Source organism: Anoplopoma fimbria, chromosome 9, assembly GCF_027596085.1.
Source record: "Anoplopoma fimbria isolate UVic2021 breed Golden Eagle Sablefish chromosome 9, Afim_UVic_2022, whole genome shotgun sequence".
Classification (NCBI taxonomy): Eukaryota; Metazoa; Chordata; class Actinopteri; order Perciformes; family Anoplopomatidae; genus Anoplopoma; species Anoplopoma fimbria.
In genome coordinates, this window is record NC_072457.1 from 10,137,428 (window position 1) to 10,164,491 (window position 27,064).

The 27,064-nt window shown below is 39.5% G+C and overlaps 1 protein-coding gene across 3 annotated transcripts in view; it reads left to right on the forward strand.

The window, feature by feature from the left end:
* The window catches only part of ctnna2 (catenin (cadherin-associated protein), alpha 2), a 359,609-nt gene extending 332,884 nt beyond the window's left edge, over positions 1-26,725 (forward strand). For all 3 annotated transcript variants that reach the window (XM_054603691.1, XM_054603690.1, XM_054603692.1), the window contains exons 13-18: positions 4,821-4,972; positions 8,641-8,754; positions 14,565-14,746; positions 16,129-16,234; positions 23,865-23,999; positions 25,623-26,725. In XM_054603691.1, coding sequence (XP_054459666.1) covers positions 4,821-4,972; positions 8,641-8,754; positions 14,565-14,746; positions 16,129-16,234; positions 23,865-23,999; positions 25,623-25,910 — 977 coding nt within the window. In that variant the 3' untranslated portion in view covers positions 25,911-26,725. The remainder of the gene's footprint in view (positions 1-4,820; positions 4,973-8,640; positions 8,755-14,564; positions 14,747-16,128; positions 16,235-23,864; positions 24,000-25,622) is intronic.
* Positions 26,726-27,064: the final 339 nt, after the last annotated feature.

The following is a 27,064-nucleotide window of genomic DNA, read 5'->3' on the forward strand; positions in this document are numbered from 1 at the left end:
AGGGCTGTTGTGTTTCCCCTTCCTATTTCCCTCTTAGTTGTGGTAGTTGGGGGTTTTAAAGGGCTACCATGCACATCTGATCTGGACCATAAAGCACTTATTGATCCTTGTGAACTTTTGCCTCCCTCTCTCCACAGTCCTCACAGACCTGATGTCTATGGATTTGAACACAGTCAAGGAGAAATCTATAGCTGGGGGAAAGATGATTAAGTGTTGCTGAACAAAGAAAAAGGATATAGGACCACACACTTTTTAGAGGGTACTGAGTCCAATTAACTAGACTCTACCAAAAAATCAATAGCTGTCAACAAGGATTTTACTAAGCGATCTGAGCAGGGAATTTAGTGGAATTCATTGATGTGGTCCCCTTTTTCCCTTCTCTCAGTGGTGTGCACGTGTAAAACATTTATCCTGTGCCTGTGTCCTGTGCCTGTGTGTGTGTGAGTGTGTGTGTGTGTGTGTGTGTGTGTGTGTCTGGTGGTGCTTGAGTTGGCTGTTTGTGTTTTTATTTGATTGCCCTGTGTTTATGCCCGCGGCAACTTGGCCAATCGCAGCCTTGCCTGTCTTTCTGACAGCCGCCGCATCAACACAGGACAGTTATCACAACCACCTGCCCTTTGACCTTGTCTCAGTTTGCCCATCCCTCGTTTTCATATTGAGTGTGGTCAAATTTACGGTCAGGCCAAATACAGGCAGCCAAGGCACACAACTCTTAGGTGTAAAGCTGAGCCATAGATTCCTGACAGACAGTCCACACATGGGCCCGGGATTGAAGCGTGTCCTTGAGAGGGAGAAAAATCAATAGCCTAATGGGAAAGTGGTTATGGCTTCTCTCTCCTTTCCCCTCTCCCTTCTTTCTTCCCTGAGACACTTTTCTGCCCACTAACTCCCTCTGTTTAAACTAATCTTCTCCTCAAAAAAGGGACAAATTTTCAAGTCGATCATTAATGTGGTGCCTGGAGAGGGTAGATTAAAAAGCTGATATATGGCCTAAGTCAGTGTGCCATTTAGAGAAGCAGGGTGGCATTGCTCCTTGCTATTACATCAAGGCACAGTAAATGGGATTTAGCCAGGGTTTTGCAGCGTGAAATAACACACATGCACACACTGCCACCCACATGTTGTAAATCAGGGGATCAAGTGCACTAAAAGGAAGTGCAGCAAAGACTGTAGAGAAGTAAAGACACTTCACACTGTCTACTTTGAAAATGATAGTTTTGAGAACCAGACTGTGTAGCTGGCCTGACTAAAAGTAACTTTCCATAAATATAGAGGATTTATTGTAAAATATTGAATCAGAATACCTTGTTTGTGACATCAATGAATCAGTCGTACTTAACTTAAGGGGACTGACTGGGTGAGACACCCTATAAATTGGTATCCATTGTTAAAATTATGGGAAAATAGGTTTAGCTAGAATGGGAAACAGATGGCAAACTCATAGCTCCCAAGCAGAGGAGGTAAGGCTTAATCTGTGTGTAAAGGTGGAAGTTACAAAGTTACAGTGGAAGAGAGTGCTGATGAGAACATTGCTATGAGAAGAGCAGTGCAGTATGATGAGGAAGGTGAATAATTTTAACCAAGGTTAGAATGTAGATCAGCAGAGAGTATGAGCTGGAGCTCTGAAGTCTTAATCTCATAACCTTCAATGTTCTCAGATTTCTACTTGTGTTGCATTAAAGTTTGATGTAACATTTTCTGAGACATATATATATCAATGTTACATAATCACTAATTAATATATTGCTATTAATAAGTGTGCCATTAAAATCAATAACAAATGTAAAATTGTAGTCATGCATAGCTAGAAGTTAAGACTTTATTGATCCAGGTGGAGGCTTTCTTATGGCATACATATATTAAAATACCTTGGGTGTGTATTATTATTTCATTTTAGTTTGTGTTTCCTTCCACCAAATGAATGTGACTTCACTCCTTATACTGTGGCTCTGTTTTGGTCTCCACCAACTCCAGAGGGAAGTCGTTTTTTGCCAATAATATGCTCCACTGAAGTTGTAAAGTTGGGTCCACACAGAAACAATGGGCTGTCAGACACTATAGTCTGTAGTTGTCATGTGATCCTTTACAATAGATCCAGTTCAAATATAGTATTATTACAAAACTATTATAGAAACGAAATACCATAAAACAATAAATAATAACATAAAACCAAAGACTATATATAAAAAGTGGAAGTAGTTACCCTGACAGCACTCATTGGGTTGTGGTCTGCATTTTGAAGCCTTGAGTTTGCTATATTGACCATCGTCATCTTGGTTTTTGTCGACCAGATTTGAAAGCAGAGGGTGGAGCTCTGTACAGCTTAACGCTGAACAATACATTTTAAGTGACCACAAATAATGTCATAATTAATCTTCATGAACTGAAAACACACTGTAAACGGATAAAAGTTGAAAGATGATAACCCGGACAACTCCCAGACCAGACCATGGGCGACTTGACAATCTCGCCATGTCCTGAAATATACCCTGCTTTATCATTTATTTTACTCTTAATGGGACCAAAATATACAAATTGAGCATCGTTCTGCATTGAAGAAGACTTGAACTATAGTGACTGATACCATAAACTCATGTTTACAATGCCTACTGAGATAATAAATCAAGTGAGAACTAGTGTACTACACATTACAGTACTAATGGAGAATATTCATCATTATCATAAAGTGATATAAGAAATATAATACTTTGTAAGATTCAACGTCTTCTTGGATCCCTTTAATTATGTACCATTTTAGTAGAATCAACATTTGACATTGTAATATATCAGTTAAAGCTGTATCCTCCAAGAACAACACAAATCAAAAATCAAAATCTAGGCCTAAAGTTGTACTTCATGATTTAGTGCAGGTTTTGCATTTATCATTGCTTTTGATTGTAATATAATAATTTGGGCGTAATATTGCCTAATTTGGGCGATCTTCCTGCTAAATGGAGGTTTGGGCATCGACAACTGTGCAGTTTGTGTCGTTTGGAGCTCGTTAAACACCTCAGTGGGGCACGCCATATCTGCTGTGAGGTTTTAAAGCACCCATTGTACTTCCATAACTTCTCACTTTAACTATGCTTAAGCCTAGGGGGTGAAAAAAATCCATTCCTACATGGTCACATTTAATTCCCTTCATCATTTTTCAACTGGAATGAGTGAAATTGCTCCTTACCATCAGCAACTTTGCTCATTAAGAGCTTGGAGAACATTTAAATATTTCTATTTAAAACGCCTTCCCAGCAATTCCCAAAAGCCTATTTTACGGTTCTGCAGTAAGTGGATTAAACTGAATTAAAAATGAAAAGAAAAAGAGTCCTTTTTGTAGTGCCTTTTATGTTTAGTGAAATATAGCTTATGTTTTATATCAGACAAAATAAGTATACTGCAGATACACCTTTAGTGCAAGCTGGCTAATTTATTTAGTTTATGCTGTAAGAGAGGAAGAAAGTGTTGAGAATGATAATAAAGTCACACAGTTGGCTTGCTGCCGTACTTTATTTGTCTTTTGCCCTGTTTTTCTTTCTCCAATCCGTCTGTTCTCATTAGACCTGTCTTTTCCTCTCCACAGAGGGCTATCTTAAATCAGTTCAAGTATGTACTCTTTAGAAATGTGATGTAAACATTTAGTTGTAAACTATTTCAAATGCAGCCGAGAAATCTTTTTTAAATATTTCCAAAAAGCAAAGATATCTTTCTATGTGTTTCTCCATGAGGTTTTCTATCTAAAATAATTTCTAAACATCTATACGTATCGTTATACATAGACAATACCTTTACAATTGTGGACTTGAAGCACGGACACAAGCTAAGATGGGGTTTAAGGCATTTGTGGTGTTTGAAAAAGCTCCCATAGATAATACAGCACACGAAGACAGACCTTTTCTGGCTGATGACTCTCTGTCCAGGTAAACCTTAGCCTTTGTTATGATAATTTGCGACAGCACAGAGTCCTTAAAAGAGACACATTATTAAACTCTGCATTCAATTATTGTGACTCAAGAGGAGATTAAATCGAAGGGTAGCCTGCTAAATATTCAAACATTCAGTCTGTATTTGTTAATATTTAATAATGTATATTCACATTCAGCACAATTCATTTGAAAACACAAAGAGCAGAAAGCTCTTCCATCAGGTCTGGCCAATTGATACAGACAACAAAACCAACCATTTTTATGGTCAATAGAGACTTTTCTTTTGTTGCATGGCTTTTGTTTGGCTCAAAAGACTGATGAATTTGTTTCCATTCATTGGGATTTGACAGGCTGAGCTTGCAAGTTAGCGTCCTTGTACATCTTCTTCCAGGTTACACACACACACACACACACACACACACACACACACACACACACACACACACACACACACACACACTCAGACACACACATACAGACACTTCCACATGCCAAATGCCAGCGTACACACAAACAGATCTGTGACAGACGGGTCGATCTTACTGTGTGGTAAGCCGAAGTGAAATAGTTAATTGGCGTGCAATGTGCAAACAGCATATTGTCGCGTACACAGAGGTTTAGGGTGACAATCTCGCCTTCTCCTGAAGTGCCTGAATGATCAGAGACTGACGCAGGAGGTAATCCCTGCTGCTGTAAAGTTTGAGATGAAAAGGCTCTGATCATGGCCTACACTAGAGAAACTACACAAGAATAATGATGCTTTCACCATGCCATTTTAATTTTTTCTAATTGATAAGCTTGCAACCCATTCTGAAAAATGACTAACACATGTGATACCCCTGACTCTTATACCTTTCTTTTGTTCTCCTATCTTCTTCCCTTACCTATTTCTCCCTGCAGTAATGCCCCGTTTTGCTGAACAAGTGGAGGTTGCTATCGAAGCACTGAGTACGAACCCTCCACAGGCCTTTGAGGAGAATGAGTTCATTGATGCGTCCCGTTTGGTCTACGACGGCGTCCGTGACATCAGGAAAGCTGTCCTCATGATAAGGGTATGTCCTTTACCTCCTCTACGAGGAAAAACACTCACTGAAATGATTTAAATACCCTGCAAAAGTTAGATGGAGATTAATGTGTTTGAAAATGCTGACCAGTACCAATTGCAGTAATTTATTTCTGCCTTCCTCAATATATTTAAAACATTTGATTTGGTATTTTGTGAATTTCCTAGTGTTGCCGAATAGTCAGTCAGAGAGTCTGTATTAAGTGTATTTGGTTTTAATTTATGATCTACTTGGCAATCTACAATCACTTTAGTCCATATATTATGGTCTTTTTACCCTATAATTGATCATTTCCTGACTCACAAGACAAAATTGTCGCAATCACTGAAACCTTTTAAGTTTTTACCTCTTTAGTCTAATTCTAACTACACATATGTGGTACATTATTGGTAGAGCAAACTGTGCTACTGACTTAGATTGGCAGTGGATGTTCTCTGACTAAAATAAATCTACCCTAAGGATGAAGGGAAACATAATTGAAATCTATTGCACAATTGAATTCCCATTTGAGATGTCACACCTGTCACATGATCTGTTTTATAAAGTTGGCAGAACATTGTACAGCATGTCATTATAAAAAAATGCTGCATAACAACATGACACCAGCAGCTCTACTGTGTCACATACTCTGATGTTACAGTATCTGCATTTTTCACCCGAACTGGCCCTTCTCTCTTCACCATGTAATTCATTTATTCAACTTTATGCAGGCTGGAAGGTTTCCCAGTGCAGCTCTGGAAAAAATCTAATTATGGAAAATAATTTGATGTTGGTAAATAATGTAAAACAGGCAGCTTTGAACTGCCCGGGACCAGCTGGCTTCATAATCCCATCCAAGTTCAATTACTTTCTGAGGAAACAACTTGGAAGATCCTTGCTTTCTCTGTTGTCTAACTCCATCATATAGATGGCAAATGTTGGTTCCACTTGTAATAGTTTTGCGTGCATACATTTTTAAGAGTCTGTGTTATTTTTCTCGCACTAAAGCCAAGTAATGGCTCCTTTAGAATTTTTACAGCACAGATTTTATGAGCAGTCGATGGATTAAGAAACCAATTCTCCACAGTGTTTAAAAATTGAGGCAGGTCTTGTGAAGAGAGTGAAGTTATAATATAAATGCTCTCGAAAACCTAGTTTTGTCCTGGCTTTTATGTACACACATACACACACATATACAGAGCAGAATACTGCGATTTAGTACCAAGTACTGGATACAAAAACCTGTATGAAATGTAACAGTGGTTGTACACTGGCAACTGTATATATACCAAGTATTCACATTCTCTCCTTTTTCATACAAACTGACCTACAGCCTGTCTCAAGCAGAAAGGTCAACTTTTACTGTAAGTTCAGAGCTAGTGTAGCACTGCAGTACAGAAATGCAAGAGGCTAAACTGAAGGTGACAAGTTGTTTCTAATCCCAATGAGACGATGAAATACAATCCATGAAGGCTGGTTTTATTAATACATCCTTGAGTTTAAAGTCTTATCAGATGCCTGATGGTGTTTTAAGATACAATGAGACAAGTTTATAAAACTCTGAAATAAAATCACAATTACAGTAATTGCATCCTCTGCTTCGATGCTCACAAAGTTAACAGTTACAATAACAAAGCAATCTACTGGGAAACTGTTTTTTGCCGGAGCCCTCTGTGTATGCACCTGCACTTTGCCAACCCAGTGGCCTCAATGAAATGAATGACCAGTCCCACACAGCTGGTTGACATCTGGTTCTATTACACTGGATTTTGGAATCCAGCTGCAGTATAAATTCAATCACATCAAGAGGGGAAGGTTTGTCAAGTGTGCTTGAGTTCTAGACAAGATGACATTTTTATTTCCCATGTGGAAATTAGGTCAGTACAGAGGCAGACATATTTTTTGATTTAGTGGGTTTTGAATAGGAATACAGGCACATTACTAGCAAAGCCAAAAGGGGCGATCATTCAAATGATCAAAGACTAATGTCTATTTAGTAGAATAGACTAATGGAATTTGGTGTGTCTTCCGCCAAGGATAAATTAAAAAAGCTTGAAAAGGAAAAAAAGAAAGAAATAAAATAAAGAAAATATATATATAGTATAACAGTATGAGCACTAGTTTTGTGTAAAACATGAATTAAATCTCTGATACAATCAATCATCATGGAGAGGCTACATTCTAAATAATATTAGCACCAGTGCTCTTCACAGGAAAACTGTGACAGCGATCGGAATACAGGGCATTTTTTTGAAAGTCAGCATCATGTAGGTATGATGCCTTCACTGTACAGGTTTCGATCTCATATTCTGCTCTGCAGTAGGTAAACCATTCAACATAGGTTACCATGGTGATGTAGCTCAGTTAAGAGTGAGCCAGCTTGATGAGACCAACAAGCCTGCGTTGAAGTTAGCTTGTTAACCCACTAATCTTAATTAGTGAGACATTGTAAATGGGTATTAATGCTTTTTTCCCCCACAAATTACTCAACTTCCAAATATTTAGCTTGCCGAAGGAAAGCTATATATTTATTTTATTACATGAAGCTTGTGATTCAGATTTTTTTCCCTTTGAAATAAATAATAATTAAATCAAAGGACTGTAATTACCTTAAAATAATTATATTAAGCAATGACAATTGCCACGCATTCATAGACACAAAATATACGTTATTGTAGGATTATTGTGCAGAAACAAGCATAAATTCACCTACACTGAATTGTTACATTAAAGTTGATTATTTTTTAACAAATGTAGCCCTGCTCTGAAGTTTAATTTCTTACTTTTGCTTTGCAGTAGTAAATCATGAAAGCAATAACACCAGCCTTGACAGACACCATCCACAAAATATTGTCTCATCCTTGAGTTGTATCTTGAAATAGTATCAAGGTTTTAATCAATCTATAAGCAGATATGTCTGCATCTGACATTATCCAGGTGACCAAAAAAAGAAAAGCATCCCTTAAGTTAAACCACTCCAGCATTTGTTTTTTTGTTTGTTTGTTACAGTAACCCCTTCAATTCACTAAAACTTGACAGCGCCTTTTGAAATACTCCTAATTAACAGCATTCTGTGTGGAACTTAAGCTGCTGACACAGGTTTTGTGAAATGGGTCCAGATCGTGAATCTGTGAATTCACATGTTCATTATTTCGTGGTCAAACAGTGACTCATTGTTGCCACGTATACCTCTACATTCCATCGCATTGTTTGGTTGATGATTTAAAAGGCACTGAAAACTGCCTCTGGGTTTTTCTTTCTTGTAGGTATCTTTTTATCTTCCCACCTAAGTTAATGCATTAATGTTGTTAATTTGAAAAATATCTATAATTCCACATTTATGCATTTTCAAAAGGTGTCACCCATTTGTTATAAAAATGACAGAAGTGTTTAGGTGAGGGAAGGAGGTCTGTTATTCAGATGATGAAGATCTGACTCATTTTATTCTGTGACGTCGTATATGAGTTTGAATAGTTAAAATATAAGATGAGGCATTGTATACTGAACAACAACACAGGACCATATGCTGTCTTTAACTCTGGATTCCCACACAATGGGGCATGAAGCCAAAGTTGCTCTTTTCAGCTGTCAATTTAGGAGTCGTGGGATTTTTTTCTCATTTCTGTTTTCTGTCTCTCTGACTGTTTGCCCAAAATTTGTCTTTGTGTTTCTCACAGACACCAGAGGAGCTGGAAGATGACTCTGACTTTGAACAGGAGGACTATGATACTCGCAGCAGGACTAGTGTGCAGACTGAAGATGACCAGCTTATTGCTGGACAGAGTGCTCGGGTGAGTGGATGTTCACCCCCCCACTGTGCTGAAAACTTCCTGTATGTGCCTCAAATTGACACGAAAAAAAACAGAAAAAGATGTATTTGGTTTGGGTGAAGGCTGGGCAACATGCCATAATTCATCATATAAGTGACTGTACTGTTATTCCTTCAGTCGTAGGCTGAGGTGCAAGTTTGCCGCATCCCACCTTAACACCCACCCCTGTTCCCTGAATGGATTCAGCCAACTAGTTCCACTTACATAGCATGGAAGTCCATTAAAATGATCCTAACAAGTGGGATTATTTTAAATAAACACCATTCGGGGGTGGCAGGTGTAAAATTGCAATCACAAACAAAGAGGTAATTACCGAATTCCCTTCAGATGCCAGACAAAGCGCAAAATACAGCATAGCCCTGTGCCAAGGCTTCAGTTGCAATCGCCAGGGTCTGGGCTTTGTTGCACATTAGCAATTTTTCACTTGGGCCCAGCTTAAAGAACATTAAGAGGGTATCAGTGCTCGCTCCCCTTCAGCAACACAGGGGCTGTTTTGGTGTGTTGCATGTTGAATGGATTGTTGATGGCAGGAGTATGACTTGGCCCGATGCCTCTCCCTATGGCTCAGGCCTGTATTATACTGAGTCTCTACACAGTCTGCACACACAGGGTGGTAATGCACAAAGAAGGGGAAAATAAATAAAACCAAAACGGCAGTTTATTGCTACTAGGTGTTTACTAGCTATAGCCCCAATTGTGATGCCTTTTGATAGTAGTTTAAAACCCCAAAATATTTACTCAGAGGCTAGGGTTCTGCAAACAGGCATTCCTCTATCCTAGGGGCTAGATCAAAACGCTGTACTTTATAGTGAGACCATGTTACTGCTGCTGAACAGCAGCCGCTGTTGCCACAAATAGCAATTATGGGATAATATCTAATGCTAAATTATAGCACACCATAGCAGAAGTGGAGAAGAGTAATAAAGTCAGCAAACTGTGTTTTACACAATAATATTTAGCCAACGTTTTTTAGCATTAGCCAACATTAGCCATCGTATACTGGTCATAACAGACCAACGAAGACTGTAGCTGCAAAACATCTGAGTCTATTGAATTGAGCAAGGGTATGTTTTATAACTTAATGTTTTTTGGAAGAGGAATATTAAAAAAGAAAAGACTACTTGGCACAGGTAAGGGAGGATCATGTTCATGGTGTTTTTTGTATATAATCAAATCAAATATATCATATATAATCAAAATAATGTAATGTAATAATGATAAAATGCCGATTTGAATTTGCTGTACTGTTTAGGATTCAATAATTTGTGTTTTGATTTATTGATTACACAGTTAAACTGTTGAACTTAGAGACAACTCATGAAAGTTTAACTTTGTCAAACCTGCAATCCAACCATGCACAAAAAGAACCAATAGCTTCTCCAGGATGACTGTGGGGGTCCTTGGTGTGAAGTGCTTTGAGTTTGTTGTATGTATACTCCCACTAAGGCTCCCGCAGCGTACCATTGCAGAGCCATCTGAGCTTAGACGCACCAGCACTGCCACACAAGGGAGCCTCACAGCACCAAACTGTCAACTACTTTTCCTGGCACTCAACTGTGCTTTGAGTGGGCAGCTCTTCTTGGGAACAGTTTGAAGTTGCAGCATGTCCTTTGTCATAACCTGTTGCTGTAATACAAGTAATATAAGGTGGATTAAAGGGTGAGGTGGCTGAATGTAATGATTGTTCATGCACACTTGATTAGCAGGTTATGCGATTGAGTTCGCAGCGAATTAATGCAAGATAATGTATTGCATTGTTTTATTAAACGTGAGTACATTTGTACATTTAATACACATTATCTTATACAAAATCTGGCATACAGACAGAGCCTTTCACACAGTTAATTGATATTGCCTGTTTTTCCCCTCATAGACACTGTTATGCCCTCAGAGACTAAACATTTACACACGCAGGAGGCAAGCACATCCATAAAAGATTTGTTTGCCGTGAACCACTGGTGATCTGCTCAGTCGGCCTCAGCCTGTCGTGTCAGGATAAAGCTTGCTGTCCTTTCACGGTCATGCCAAGCGCGCACTGGTGCTCTGTGTTTCTATTCAAACAGACAAGAGGAAGTGTAATCCATTTTCTCCATAGGAGCTGACATGAGCACACTGAGGTTTACAGTCATGATCCCTCCAGGCCCATCCAATGTGCCGGTATCTCAAACAGGACACAGGCGTAACATCTCCCTCTCACTTTCTTGATCTCAGTGTAGAAAGAAATAAAATCAAGTCCAGGGTACTCCCATGAGCCTTTGTTCCCAGTGCTTTGCCTTGTGTGGTTCTCCACTTGTCACTTCTATTGTACTTATGTGTAAAGCTAATTTATTAGCACAGACATGCATAATGAGAAGGCAGAAAAACACACAGGGTAAGGAGTCCTGTACATAGTGTCTCTCTCTATTAGAACATGCAGACACAAACTCTCCTTCTTTAACACATCACGGATAATGCACAGGCACACTTACACACTCCAACATCTCTTAACACAGTGATTGGATAACGCTGTTGATAGGTCATCCATAAAATTGAACTCTGAGTGTCTGGGCAGTTTATTTCAAATGAAACAAATTAAAGTAATTTCAAGAAGCTGCGCTCGGTGAAGAAACCCGGAAAGCGCTCTAATCCCTGCAGACGTAGCCGAGTTGCAGAGTGTATTGGCACAGCACTCCCTCGGCCGGATTTGCCACTATGTTAAGCTCCCAAGGCCCGCTCCTTGTTGTTATCAGTAAAGTAGGGAAAGGGATTTAGGGATAAGTGAATTCTAGAGAGCAGGGGAGGAGGGAGAGGGGGGCTTCACCAAGTGCCTTCCTGCTCCCCTGACGTCCCAATTGGCCCATGTGTTTACCCCGGTGCCGCGGCTTTCTTTTGTGATCAGAACCCCTCTCTCTCCCTCTCATCCTTCCCGACACTGTCTCTCTCTCTTTTGTCACACCATTTTCAGAGTGAATTTGAATACCAACCAAATCCTTCACTCTCCTTCCTCACCCTCCCTTGATCTCTAATTTTAGAAAAGGAATTTCCAATCCAAATTGTTGAGTTTCAAGAGACTTTTTGCTCCCTTTAGTTGTTCGGGGGAGCAGCTCATCTTGGTTTAACGCAGCTCTTACGTGCAGAAGACGGAGAGAAAAAGTATGTGATTGCCCTTACAGAAATATCCATAGAAGTACTCAGATTCTGAATTTGAAAATGAATGAATGAATATAACTATATTTATTCTTAATGGTGTACTGACCATTTTGACACCCGGGGCATACTGCTTGGTGCAATTATAGAAATAAGTGAATAATTGATGTCTCAACAGTTGGGTGCACGAACGAAATGAGCAGCAACGATATGCTAATGACAGCCCTTGAGTCCTGAGGTCAGAGTGACATGCTTGGTCGCACAGTGCACTCACCTGTGTCACTATTGATTAGGCAGCAATTACTGTACGGCTGTGCCTACATTATATGTTTGCTACATTGAACATGAGCATAAAATCAGCAAACCGTAACCAAGGGAGCTACTGGCTACCCAGAACCACAAACTGAGAGCACAACCAAGTGTCTAAAATGACTTTTGCAGTCTTTAAGTTTATATTTATAGATCATTTTGTGCTATCGCTCTTTAGAGGTGATGTGAAGTATAAGGTGTTCTCAAAACACCTTATACTTCCTCTTATACTGTATACTGCTATTGACTGCCTGATGATTCCGCACTCACTATTCTTAACCTGCCCACGGCCTTTACGAGGAGTGATAATACAGCTGAGTGCATCTTCCAACTCCAGCTGCTGCTCTACGGACAGAGGCACAGTGGGGGAAAAACATACTGTAGAGTGTATGTCTATATGGTAACAGTTTGCTCACTTTTAAAGTCAGATTGAGCTGAGATGCGCGCTGCTGCAGACATTTGAATAGCCAATTGTGGGTTCAATTCATTCAATCAAACATTACAGCAGTGGTCTTTGCAGACCCAGCTTGTGGAGATCTGCACTCTACTAAGTGCACCTTTCTAGGTCAAACTGATTTTAATTAACAACAAGATATAATTAAAATTAACAGCATAAATAATACTTTTAAATTAAGACAAATAAGACATAGCAAGTGTTGAGTCAAACTCAAAGAAGCAGGAGGGCTATCGGTTATAATGTGTTTATAAAAGCCCATTAGTGCTAATTAACCTAGCCAAAACTGTGTACTCAGTTTAGGGATCTGTCTGATTAGTAAATGAACTTATGGGGTTATATTTGACTTGTGCATGGGCAGACTTACACTTGTTGTTTTGATATAGATTAGATAAATGGTAGCATAGGGGCCCCAGAGCCACTGCCTACTGTTTGTGTGTGACCCATAGTTCATAGCGACACCTGCATAGTGAATTCAAGTTTGCCCTGCTTGAATCAGCGGTTTGTTTTAAATTGTTTATTCCTCATTGTGCAGTCTAAATACATATTAACTTATACGTATTTGTTTTAAATGTGAGCAGTGTTTTCACCCCACACGTGGTTTAATGGGATTTGCTGCCTCGCTGTTGTTTGTGTGTCTTGGCACCAGCAGCAGAGGAAATCTATGTACACTGGGCTTGAGGGGGCTGGTTTTGCTTGTTTATTTATGCCGTTCGGGTTTTATTCAAGCTAACCGCCATCAAAGCTTTGCTCCACTCCGCTCACACAGTGATCAGTAGGCCGAAGCTCACGGACACATCTGTTGGCCTCTGATGAGAAAGTTGTGCCTACATGCTTCTCTTTTTCTGGATGTAATATCATTTTTGTTCTCTTTCATTGCGGGCCCCCTCCTGTTTCAGCTTATTTTATTTTCAAAGAATTTCAGAAGGACAAGTCATCTATATTTTTTTGTTTTCAATTTCCTCCCGACACATCTAACAGGGGACATGAGCAAAGTGATGCACTTTCTCGCTGAGCTCACCCCACACCCCCACACACCAGCTTTGCTGTGAGAGAGGGAATAAAGAAGAGGGAGGACAAGGGTGATTATTTCATTAAGAGAAAAGCAATTCCTAGGGGACTGTCAATAATAGATGAGGTTAAAAAACAATGGTGACTTGTCTTTTTTTTTTACTGTACTCGTTTTCTCTCTCTACCTCTCAAGTCAATAGAATCGACCTAATGGAAACCAGGTTACTCTTCCTTCCATCTCACCTCCCTGACATAATGTTTAATAAATGCATTATTCATTCTCTGGTCTGAGAAGCGAGGTAATTATACATTTATCTCCAAAATAATACCGGGTTCTCACTGAGCCTGTGACCTTGCCACAAGATTTATGCCATTTTGGACCTGCCCCCAAAGGCCGCTGAGGAAAAAAATGAAGGCAAAAATGGATTTGCTCTTTATGGATATAAGATGTCAAGGGGTTTGAAAAGGTCCAGTCATTAAATGTAAAGTTTAGAACTTTATTTTGAAGCGTTTCAGAAGGGCAGGGATAGTCAGACTCAAAACTTAGTGTTGAAGTTTTGTAGGGTGGATTAAAAAGTAGACCGGACAGGAAAAATAGAACAAATGGTGCTACAGTTCTCCCCTTTATAGTCTTTCCTTTATTCTCTTTCTCCTTAACTAATCCCTCTTCTCATTCGTCCCTTTCTTCATTTCCCTATCGTTCTCTCCTTCCCAACCTTATCTCCCTCCTTTACCTAAATTCTTCTCCTCTTTGGCATTTCCCTCATTCTGAGCAATCCCTCCAATATATTCTGCTCAAATTTACTCCTTAATGGCCTCTTCCTCTTCTCCTAATGCTTTTGTTTCTTCCATGCTCCCCTGTTGCCTACAGGCTATCATGGCACAGCTTCCCCAGGAGGAGAAGGCAAAGATTGCTGAGCAGGTGGAGAGCTTCAGACAGGAGAAGTGCAAGCTGGATGCTGAAGTGGCCAAGTGGGATGACAATGGCAATGACATCATCGTGCTGGCAAAGCAGATGTGTATGATCATGATGGAGATGACAGACTTCACCAGGTAAAAGAGACAAAGCAGAAAATTCTAACATGCAATGACTGATTTTTCGGTCACCTAAAGGCAGTAGAAACAACCTAATCACTGATGTATTACCACATTTTAAGTTCATATTGCCAATTTATTAGCATATTAATAAAGCAATTGTTGCTTATACATGTAGTCCATACACAAACTCTAGAAGGAAATATATTGCGCTTTACTGTAGCTGCTAAATGCTCCACCAAGTTCACCGGCTGCTTTGTTTTTCTGCCGTTTGGTGCTGGGTATGTAATGCGGTTTTTCCCCTGCAAGTAGCTTCCTGCTGAGTCAGCAAACAGGTTGATAAGAGTGGTGAGAGTGAACCAAAACAGAAACGTTGCACCACAGAATCAAAGTCATGAGCTAAAAAAGCTGAAAAGTCCTGTACGTCTGATGCTGAGTGACACTATGAGTAACCCCATTGTACATACGGAAATATTAGAGCAGCAAATAAAAAGTGGGATTCCTGAGAAACAATCTTGCCTTTGCGATGTGTCAGAGCTACAAACTGTAAAATGTGAAAGGCAAAGTGACCCAAACAACCTTTGTTTTACTCAGGCTACATAGCGATGCTGTGATTCAAAGATATACTGTAATAGATAATCTGTTTACATTTACAATCTTGTCGCTTATGTTTACTGAAAGCCAACAGCTTTCCTCTCAATCTCCCCCATCTGGGCTCAACATATCAGGGAAATCTCTAATGCCTCAGTGATGGTTATCTGCCTTGCGTATGGATTTGTGCACCACTCTGCCATTATATGGCATGGGACAAACCAAAAAGAAAAAAGTAATCAGAGCCATGAGTCATTAGTCATGAGTGATTATGGCTGTGGTGCTGTGACTGCACCATTATTACTTGGCATTGACCTCAGTTCCTCAGATTGGCATGAACAAACCAAGTGGAAATTTCAGTTTAGCACTGACTAAAAATAAGACATCACACACACAAACACCCTTATCTAGCTACAATAACTTTCCCTATGCTTGCAAATCAAGGAAAAACAAGAGCACAGAACAAAGGCTCAGTTGTTGGCCATTTTTTTCTTCTTCTGTTTTATTTCCCACTGTAACTGCTTTGAAAATGGTCCTGTTTTGCTGTTAAAAGACAAGCAATTTAGTTTCTTTGTGATTCAAAGCACAGCTCTATCATACATCATTAGGGTCAAAGGTATACTAAATTTGTTACATCTGTTAAATGGGAAATCGTGTATTGTTTGTTTATTGTAATATCTCATATTCCTGCTGCTGTATGAGCTCTGGGGTGAGCTCTATCTTTAAAGGGAAGCTCTGCTTGACTTCTGCCTCCAATACTCCACCCACATTACCTCTTCCCTTCTTTTTCCCTCCTTGAATTTTCCCAGAGGCAAAGGCCCCCTGAAGAACTCCTCAGATGTGATCAATGCCGCTAAGAAGATTGCAGAGGCTGGTTCCAGGATGGACAAATTGGCCCGTGCTGTTGCAGATCAGGTAGATTTGCAACTGTGTCTGCCGCTGTCATTTTTATCATTATACTTTCTATCAGTCTGAGACTGTCTCTGCCTGTGTCATAGCAGCTGGCGGCTGAGCAAATTTTGATTCGGAGTAAGTGGGCATAGCCATTGGAAATCTTTAATGTGGGCATTGACAAGCCCAGCTGGAGCAGTGGGCTGTATTACCGCATGAATCTGTCTCCCAATGGGGCCAACACTGAGAGAGCAAGACAGCAGAACCAAGTTGTGTCTCTAATATAATTAACTCCCCACCGAGGTGTTGCATTCATTATCAGATGAGTACTTCTCTAAAACACGCTGACAGACCATTTTCAATATCTAATCAATCAGCGCTGTGCCTAGGGAAGACAGGAGTGAAAAGAAATGAGTGTGTACGCTGTGTATGTGTGCATACAGCAAATGAAGTGGGAGGTGTTTGAGAATGCAGCACTCCAGGTAATGCGTAATGTTCTTCTTCATTTCGTCTGTCTCTAATAAGCAGTGAGAATAAACTTAGGCACAATCCTCACTGATATATTAAGGCAGCCTGTTGTCATTGTAATTGCAACTGCTGGTAGCTAGCAAACTCTTGGAATAATTGTTGTTGGTTTCAGTATCATACGCTGGGCCTCTTTCCAGTGCTGCTTAGCTGAGGAAATGTTGGAGCTCACATCAAAATTTAGAAGTACAAATATTTCTTAAGTCCTGGAACTTGCATGAGGCCAGCACACATGATAGCCAACCAAGCTGCTGTACCTTTATACTTTTATGTTCCAAATTTCAAACCACTCACTATACTTAAAGTCACTTTGTTGTTTAAGATGTAGAGGAAATGTCTCCTTTATGTAAATTACTGTGGATACCCATGCAATATTGATAACTAGTAAGAACTCACTGAATAATACCTCCATAAAGGCTGCACAGTCCTCAACATGTTGTTATTTGAAAGCTGCATTTATTGTTTTTTTTGGCCGCCTTGGGGCAGTTCAACGAGCTGTAAACACATAATAAACATAAAGCACCTTATAATATCACCTTATCAATTTCACATAGAAAACGTGTCAGCAAACAGCGGCTTATTTACATACAGCTTTGCTTGGCCGCTAACTCCTGAGAAAAGAGAAACTTGCTTTGTCCGTCTGCTGTTTGTTGCTGGGCAGGTAGTGTACAGTTGAGTTTTTTTGTTTGCCTGCTGTATTTGGAAACAATAGTATTAATACATATATTAATGGCAGTTGCTGAAATTCTCCATAAAGCTGCAGGAAACTGCAGTAAGTTTAATCATCACATAAGTGACCCCTTTCAAATTACATGTGGTATTTGATTTATTGTTTTAAAAATATTGATTATAGAGGCTTTAACAGAAGAAAATGGAAAAATAATAAATAATAATGATAATTTATCTGGATTTAATAGTTCAATGTTAAAATGTTCTGAATGTGGACATAGATCAGGTTCCAAACCAAAAGATTGACACTTTTCCTGCAAGATTTCCTGCTAAATTTCCTAGCTCACCGGATACAGTGCATACTTTTAAGAATGAATCCTTGCTGCAGCGGCCCAAGCCTTCATTACTGTCCTGTAAAGGCGTTATTTTCACATTCATTTAGGTGGCATGATCTTATTGGGTACTGCATGTTTATTATCAAATGCACATGCAGAGGGTAGATTAAAGCACACAGAGAATACCAGTATAAAGAGAGGTTTTCTTTCCTCCTACTGTGTATTTTCCTTTATCCAGAGCCATCTTGTGACAATGTGCGACTTAACAATAATATATGGGCAAGCCTTCTGCTGTTAGCACAGCGCAGAATGCCTGTCAGTTTGAGTGGCCGTAGAGTCTGCTGAGCTTTCAACTAACCAGAAGGCATCTTTAGTCAAAGCTGGCACTGTATCCTTATGTCACACTGTCCTGCTCTCCAGAGCATATTGCACTACGGAATTAAGTTTCAGGCTGTGAAGGCATAACTATGTCTGTCATGCAGTAATTACCACAAACAGAGAGATGAAAAGTGGGAGTTTTAATCCGTATGCGCCTTGTTTATGAACAGTTTCCATGTGGTCTCAGTCTGCGTCACTGCTTCTGTATGTTGTTTAGAGCAGGATCCGGGGCAGAAATGACAAAGTAATCATGAACTTGCATTTTTGTGCTTATGTATTCGTTTCTTGGCTTGTAAGCTGCCAAGTGATAATCAGTGTTTCACAGGGTTTAGGTGGGAGTAAATCTGTCACATGGCAAATCACTGACAGAGCCTGTGTCTGAATCAACAGTTGCTGTAATGAAAAGAGCAGGTGGCTTGCCATTTTTAATTCTCACTTAAATGGTTCCTAGACCAGTGTTTACTGAATATTCAAAGCCTTCTGTTACACTTCCAGAGACATCAGAACTATGTTCAGGAAATAAAGAGGAGCTTGAGGACATTTTCATTGTATATAATGTATCTATTATAAAAGTGTTTTCATGTCAGGCATTTGGGGCATCTGTTTGGCAAGTCGTTCAGTGAATGGACTGAGTTATTAAAAGTTAAAACAGCAGAAGCTTGCTTTTATGAAGCACCTTATTGGAATTACACAACAAATAACATAACCTGATTATTTGCCTTTCTTCCATTTGAAAAAGACAAGTATTTTGCATTCACACATTGTGGTAGGTAACCTGTGTTTGTCATGAGCACTGTGGCTTGACAGTAAGAATAAAGGCTGCTCCACTGCTTTCAGACAGGTCCCTTAAGTAGCAAACCTTGTCGCCATGACTCCACATCAGCCCTATTGATGAACAAGTGTGAAGCAGAAGGCAATTCTGCGTGGAACGGTGGAAGGACGGCGAGCTCTTTCATAGTCATTTAAGCACAGCACTTGACGTAGATAAACCCCTTGAGGCAACTCACCCCATTTCACTCCAGCAATGCCTTTTTTTCTACTCTATTTCCCTCACTCCATTTTCCTTACTCTGCTTCATTCTTTAAGTATGCTTCCTACAGACACAAGCTAGATGGTGGAGGACAGCTGTGCAAGCATTATTCACAAGACATGCTTGATTGTTGACTGTTGAGTGTAATCAAAACAGAATCAGCAAATCCATTTATTGATCCCCAGCGGGGGATTGGTACGTTACAGTTGCTCTTATATATACGGATAAAGAAATACATGAAAAATACAAATAAAGGACTATTGGACAATTGAATATTTGTACGATTCTTATGCAGTTCAATAATTATTACACATAGAAGTATCAAATATTATGGGGAGAAATACGTCCAAAGGCCGTCCTACTGACTCAGAGTGTCTGACCCTCACACTGTTGCCCCAGAACGAAACGGCAAACTAGATAGCATATGTTTAGACGTTCGGTAGTCCAGCAAGTATTTACAGCAGCAGGACGGTGTAAGAGGTGTTGACTCAAAATATGCTACAGTAGCAATGTTCATTGTTATAAAGAACCAGTGCAACTATTTATATGAAGCTGTGGCCACACAGACAATACTTGTTTGTAGAATCATTTTATTGTTGGATTTGGCCTTTTGTTGACAGTAACAAAAGTGTATTTATGTCTAGCTTCATCCCTTTACTGTGATTTTAATTTGCCTTTCCTGGTTTACTTCCTTGCCTTGACATTTAAAAATACTTTTTTTTTTTGCATTGCACTCATGTGAACTTTCAGTTCTAAAATAAATTTAGACGTATCAAGTCATTAATTGTAAATGCTGCTCAACACCTGCAAGTTTGAAGCTAAGTGTTCAGACTTCCTGGTTTGTCTTTAGTTGTCGCATTGAATCCAGAACAAGAAGAGCAAAACTGCCGTCGCCTCTACTGACAGCAGTGAAACCAAGTGTGACTGATGTGTAATTAAAATGCTTCTCTGTACAAACAAAACTACAGTTCGCAGTAGATGGCTAGAGAGGAGTCAAAGTTAAAATCTTGCATCTCACATTTGTGAGCTTTTCAGGAAATATTTTCTATGCTTTCATCTAATATTTCTCATGATATGTCAGTGTTTAACCGCCTCATGCCTTCAGATGCAAACTTAAGCGAGAGCAAATCAATTTTCCATGCTCTGACATCACATGCTGTCTGTGTACCAATCTGTATGTTGCAACATGACAGGTTGTAGTAACAGCTTCTAATGTAATGCTAATATGACAGATTACAGATTCAAATAAAATCATGTTTCAAAAAGAAGGGGGTGTTTGATATATTTACATAAACGGGGACATCATGTTACCTTGGTTATTCTGTTAGACACTGGTGATCCACGTTCCATTTTCTTTTATATTTGATACATGCCAGTTTGTGGAATATAACATAAGGAAGAAGGAAATCGAATGGACTAGGTTGTCACTTAAATATATTGAGTCTTTGATGGAGATGCCAGAGAGTGGATGAGTAAATAGAAATAAATGACCAGCTTTCTTGAAGTAACTGAACGATGACAGCTTACATCAAAGGGACTGTAGTTGTCCAGTCAGCAAGAAGGCATTTTGTATAACTGTGTGTAACATGCTCTATTTGAATCTATCATTTTGTCTTCATATCATCCTTCTGCCCCTCAAACATCTATCTATAATACTATGAGATTTGTAATAAAACATAAATATGTATTATACAGAAAAGTGTCATAAGTAAACAGAAACAGCAAACGGGCAGATGTTGAAATAAAATAAAATAAAATAATTTAGGAAAGGTCAGTCTCAGCCTGGTTATAAATGCATCATCAGTGTGAGGTGTGAATTGTGTTTTGACAGACTGCCACACTCTGATAGTGAGTTGCCCTCATCTCAGCACCAGAGTTCACATCATCTTCCTGAATTATCCATCACGAGCACGTTGCATTCACGTTGGGCCCAATTATGCGGGAAAAACAGACAAAAAGAAATTCCCAGCCGTTTCTCTGCTGGACAGAACAAAAATATTCCTGAAATGCTGAGAGGAGCACTGAGTGGGGTAAGATGGAAGTTTCAGAAAGGCTCAGTACAGTCATCCAGTAAAACACACTTGTCTGTAATGAACTCAGTTTCAGTATGAAGGACAGAGAGAAGGAAAGAGAGCTCAAAAACGGCAAAGTAATGGGCCATAAGCTTTATTTCCAATAACAGGGAATTTGCTGAACAAATGTACTTTTGTCAACTGTACAATACGGAACAAATTTGTCATGTCTGCATCAAACTTGCTTGGGGAGGCAGCGTTTGTGTGTGTATGTGCCAGCAGTGTGAAGTGCAGTTAGCAGTGATGTTAGCCAGGACTGGCAGTGCAGTGATAATGCCAAGGGAGAAGCTTCCCTCTGCCTCACTGGCTGCTCTATGAGCTAGTTTCTCTAACCCAGTCTGCACTCAGTGCCACTGACTGAGAGGAGGAAGGATGCTGGTGGCAGTTTTTTTCTTATTTACTGTATTGTTCAAAGTACTGCTCTGCTAATGGTCATAACTCTAATTGTAAATCATGCCTTGAATTGCTCATAGCAATTATATTTGTGGGTTGAAGAATCAGACATATAATTCCGTTTGGAAAGACTGTGTTTTACTCACTTTTTGTGACCATCCGTGAAGGGCACTTGTGGATTATTAATACTGTTTGTCTTAGCAAGAGAGGCCTTTTACCATAGAGTAGAGAAGATGGGCGTCAATGAAAGCGGTCCTTTAGGGGCAATTCTGATATCACTTTTCGATGTTTAACTTGCCATCCCCCTTTACTGGAGCCCACAAGACAAGGAAATGAGCTGTGCATTTCCCCGCACAGTGCTGCTGAATGTCCTAGTTAGGACCGTTTAATATTAATGGCTCGAAGGAAGGTGTTGCTACAAAATGATGCTCACAGTGTTTAAGCAGCTGATGCAGTGTTGTTAACCCACTGGGAGCTTAGTGGGCCATAGCTGACTCCTGGAAGGCTTCCAGATGGAATAATAGGGGCAAACTGTGTGATAGTAGGAGACTTTAGGAGGCTGTCCTCGTACTCCCTGTTGGTCCATTTGCTGCCCTGTATGATTGGTTTATTTGCTGTTGAAGTAGCAAAAAAGGCAAGCAGGTCCAGTTCAAAACTTCTGGTTTTTAAAAAATTGGGAAGAGAAGAAGAAGAGGGATACAGAAAAAGCTTGGCTGCTGGGAAGCAAGTCTTTATGTGTCTCAAAGTATTGTGTCCATTCCTTGCTGATTGATCTGTTTTCTTCTTGGGCAACATGCTGTGACAAACTTGTTTCATGTGAAATTAATTTGAAAGGAGTTTGACACCCTGCAGTGTAACTCAACTTGCCTTTGAAACTTGAGCTTGCAACAAACGACAATTGAAAAAAAAATGTTGAACATCATTTTGCAGGCTTAGTGAAGAGAAATGTAATTAGCGACACAAAATGCTGGAACCGTACTGTTTAGTGTGAGGAGTGTTCTTCATTCTCTGCTTTAAAATGACAGCAAATCAGAGACAATGATTCCCAAAACAATCCAATTGGGAAAAGAAATCACATCTCAAACATATTTGGGAAAAAACATACACCATTTAAAACCAGATGGCAGATCTGTAGTAAGCATCTTTAGTTTTTGCCAATAATGCCTGAAATGAGGCCAATAACCTTTATTCCTCCAAATTCTATGGCTCAGTGACAAATCTGTAGCTTTGATGGCTTTGTTGTCTGTCATGATATAGTTCTATATCCTTTCCGTCAGCTAGCCAACCATTGGCTAGTTGATGCTCACGGTTGATCCAGTTTTAACATAAACCAAACACAGACCTCCTGGATTAATTGTGAAAATCCAGATTGTTTGAACATGGTGCTCAAAATGAGAAACATTTTACCAAATACATGCAAATGGGAAGAGAGATGTCATTATGCTAAAACCATAGGTCCTCCTGACATAGTTTAGACTGTGTGGCTCAGCACAAATAAATTACATGTTTGTTGTCAACTCATTCTTGATGGATTATGAATTCTAATTTTAATTTGGAATTGATTGCTTTCACATATTTCACCCAATGATGATCTATATTTTTTCTGTCACAGTCCATTGGAATACAATTTGGCTGTTTTCAAACAATCCCTTCACTTACCCTCTGACATATTATTTGATTGTCTTTGGGGTGTATTCTGAATGTGACATTTATGCTGATGATGTCCTTAATCTCAATTTACTATTGACTGTAGAGTAATTTTTTAACTGTTTATTACATAGTGAAAGAGTAAACAAGGGAGTGATTTTGGACACAGCCCGTGTCAGTATGTTACAACCAGGACTCCCTGGCAGAAGAGACATGTATCTCAAGGGGACCGTTGTGGGTAAATAATGGTCAATAATTTGACAGAAATGACATGTAAGTAGAACGTAGGGCATAGCCCCTTAATGTTATACAAATGATATGGAATTTTATGGCCATACGTGTGTCACGGGACGTTAAGATGTGCTCCAAAGTGTCATCACTAGGCAAATCAATAAACAGCAGCTATTGCACAGTTGCGTCAATCACCCGTATTTTACATAAATCACAATAATCAAATGTATGCGACCTGCTTTATTTTTGTACAACAGAATTGGAATATTGTCACATCACTTTCAGCTGCTCAGTAAAAAACAGTGCTCGTTTATGGCTGTTATTATGTCCCTGTGTTTTGACAATGTGTTTCCTTGTACCTCTTTTCCATTCAGTGCCCTGATTCAGCATGCAAACAGGATCTGCTGGCCTACCTGCAGAGAATTGCCCTCTACTGTCATCAGCTCAACATTTGCAGCAAGGTGAAAGCTGAGGTTCAGAATCTGGGTGGAGAGCTCATCGTCTCTGGGGTAAGTCCATCCATAAGAACAATACAAGGCCAGCTTCACTATCGTTTATGGTCTAGATAGGCTTTTATGCTTCAATCACTAGACTTGGTCAATTTAAAACATTTTTTATGCTGTGCACTGCGGGTGGGCAAACCTTTTAGTTCATGGTCATGATGAGGCTTGGAAGACCAGATGAATGGTCATGCAGAATAACACTGATGCAATCATTTCAGACCGATTACCATCTTATAATACAAGAAAGATGCACCACAGGCCGTGTTTTTCATGCTTCATGAACCCTATTATCCCTAGTCAAACTATCATCAGTCAATTATTCCATACTGTTCGCCTTTGACATATATTTCTACTGATAAATTGGTGGCATACAGTGATATATTATAGTTTGACCAGAATTATCTTCTCTCAACTCTCCAGTATACAGTGGTTTGATATGGAAAAATCCATCTGCAAAGCCAATATTTTATAATCTATGATTTAATATCTTCATAAAGCTAATAAATACTTTTTGATTCAAATAAAGCTGTTGATTTGAGATGGTTCTTTTTAAAGTAGAATTGTAATTCATTCTCCCTCATCAAAATAATTGTGTAGTGAACTGTTATCAGTAAACTTTTTGTTGTCTGTATTTATCATTGTGCATGCAGGTGTGCATATTTTGGGACATGTGTTTTATCTTTACATTGTTTTTAATTATTGTGATATAACAGTCTTATATACCTAATCAGTGTCTGTTCAGATACTGCCATTATCAAACTGATCAGGTATCCATTTTTAATCTAATGTCTATAGCACAAGATCACAAATCACAACTTTGCCTTAGAGGGCTTTTACAATAACCTCTATCCTAAGACCCTCAATTCAGATAAGGAAGAACTGCACAAAACAAACTCTTAAACAGTCAGGGGAAAAGAGAAAAACCTCAGGAAGAGCGACAGACAGTCGTCTCCAGTAGAATAAACTGATCCACACTGAGTTTATGTTTTTTTATTTTTCTAGTAGAGAAGAGAAAAAGGGGCGTTAGGGTATTCCTGCTGTTTTTGTTTGTGAAGAACTTTCCTATTAACTTCCTTAGTATGATTTCTTCCTCTAATTAAAGTCAGAGATGACTTTTATATTAGTTTTTGGCTTCCTTGTGACTTGTTGTTGTGTTGATACAGTTCATGATTTCTCAGGACTCTATTATAGTTTGTCTCAGATGAGATATGCAAGCCCTGCTGAGATTTTAACCTTTTCATGGTGGCCAGCTGGAATCCACCCTCATTAAATCCAAGCAGTTGACTTGTCTCAGTGTGGGGTAGGAGGAGGCCCACTGGCCGCCGACCCCTAAATGTCAGCCAAACAAAACAGACGGAGACAGAGGTACACCTAACCCCTGCCTCTGCTAATTAAGAACTGCTAAAATAAGATGTCACATAGCGTAGGGCTATGTTTGATCCATCTTAATTGACAGTTGCCGCACAGACCTCCTAGACTCCGGATGAAGCTAATACGTCCTAAAATTCAACATTGAGTGCATGAAAGTCATTTTGAAGTCAAGTTAATATTTCTCTTTATAGACTTTTTTGACTTGACCCCTAGTGTTTATCTCTTTTTTCCCCCTCCAACCGTCTTGGCTCCCTGTAGCTGGATAGTGCCACTTCCCTGATCCAAGCAGCCAAGAACCTAATGAACGCAGTGGTGCTGACTGTAAAGGCATCTTATGTAGCCTCCACCAAGTACCAGAAGGTGTACGGAACAGCGGCTGTTAACTCACCCGTGGTGTCTTGGCGCATGAAGGCCCCTGAGAAGAAGCCTCTGGTAAAGAGGGAGAAGCCCGAGGAGTGCCAGACACGTGTGCGACGAGGCTCCCAGAAGAAACACATCTCCCCTGTCCAGGCCCTCAGTGAATTCAAGGCAATGGACTCCTTCTAAGCTAAAAAAAAAAAGTAATGCTCACCTAAGAAAAACGGTGACAAGTTGAAGAAAAAGTTCCTTTTTACATTGTGTTAACCAACCTCTGTTTGCCCTGTGTGTGCCTGGTCACATCTCAGGAGGACTTCAGTACATATTAAACTGCCACACTACGGCTCCTGTAAACACTGTGGGCCTCATGGCCGACAGGGAGCCAGCGCACACCCAACACTATTTATCGATCTTAATGTAGCTTAATATGTGAGAGCCAAAATGTGACACAAACACAAGTACTTTTGAAAATATGGGAGTTAAAAAAGAAAAACATATCAGAGGAGGAATAGTGGCAATTAAAAAAAAATTGTGGCAGTTGATATAGCTATATATTTAACGTGCTACTGACTGGCTGCTTGTATACACATTTAAACTGTCTGAATGGAAATCCTGAATGGTTCAGTAGAGGAGTTAATCTTAAGGGAATATGTCAATGTTGGTATGCTCCCTCTTGATATTTTTTTTTTCAATTTGAATGTAACCTGTAGTGCTAGGAATTATTTATGTTTAAGATACCTGGAAGTGATGGCATCCAAGTAGTTTCCTTGTTCCTGATGATTATAATAAGAATCCATATGGTGTTTTTTTCCAAAGCACACTTATGGTCTATTGTATTGCCTTTTTAAATTCAATTTATTTAATTATTACATCACTAACTATGATGACCTTGATTGGAAGTTGTGTAGCGTATAAATATAGACAGAGAGGTTTGATTAGTTGTGGTTTGCTCAGAGAATAGAAACCCCTGCATACAGTACCTTTATATTCACCCTTCTCTAATAAATCCCTCAACCTGATCCTCATGGTTTCATGCGTCTTTCTTACTGTCACATTTGCTGCAGTAGCTACCAATTTGTGTGTGAGTATTACAGCAGCGATGCCTTTTATTAATCTAAAGGATCTGACATAATCATTAGCAATTACCATGCAAGACCCCCTGATGAAAAGATTCCAGCGGGAGAAAAAAAATCTGTGGACTAAAAGCTTACAAGAAAAGGTATATTGATTCAGGGTCACAGGTCAAGTCCCATTATTTCCCTGTGACTTGAGATAATTGGTCTTAGGTCAGCACTGTTTCTGCTATCTTTGTGATATTTTACCGGGGCCTGCACACAATCAGT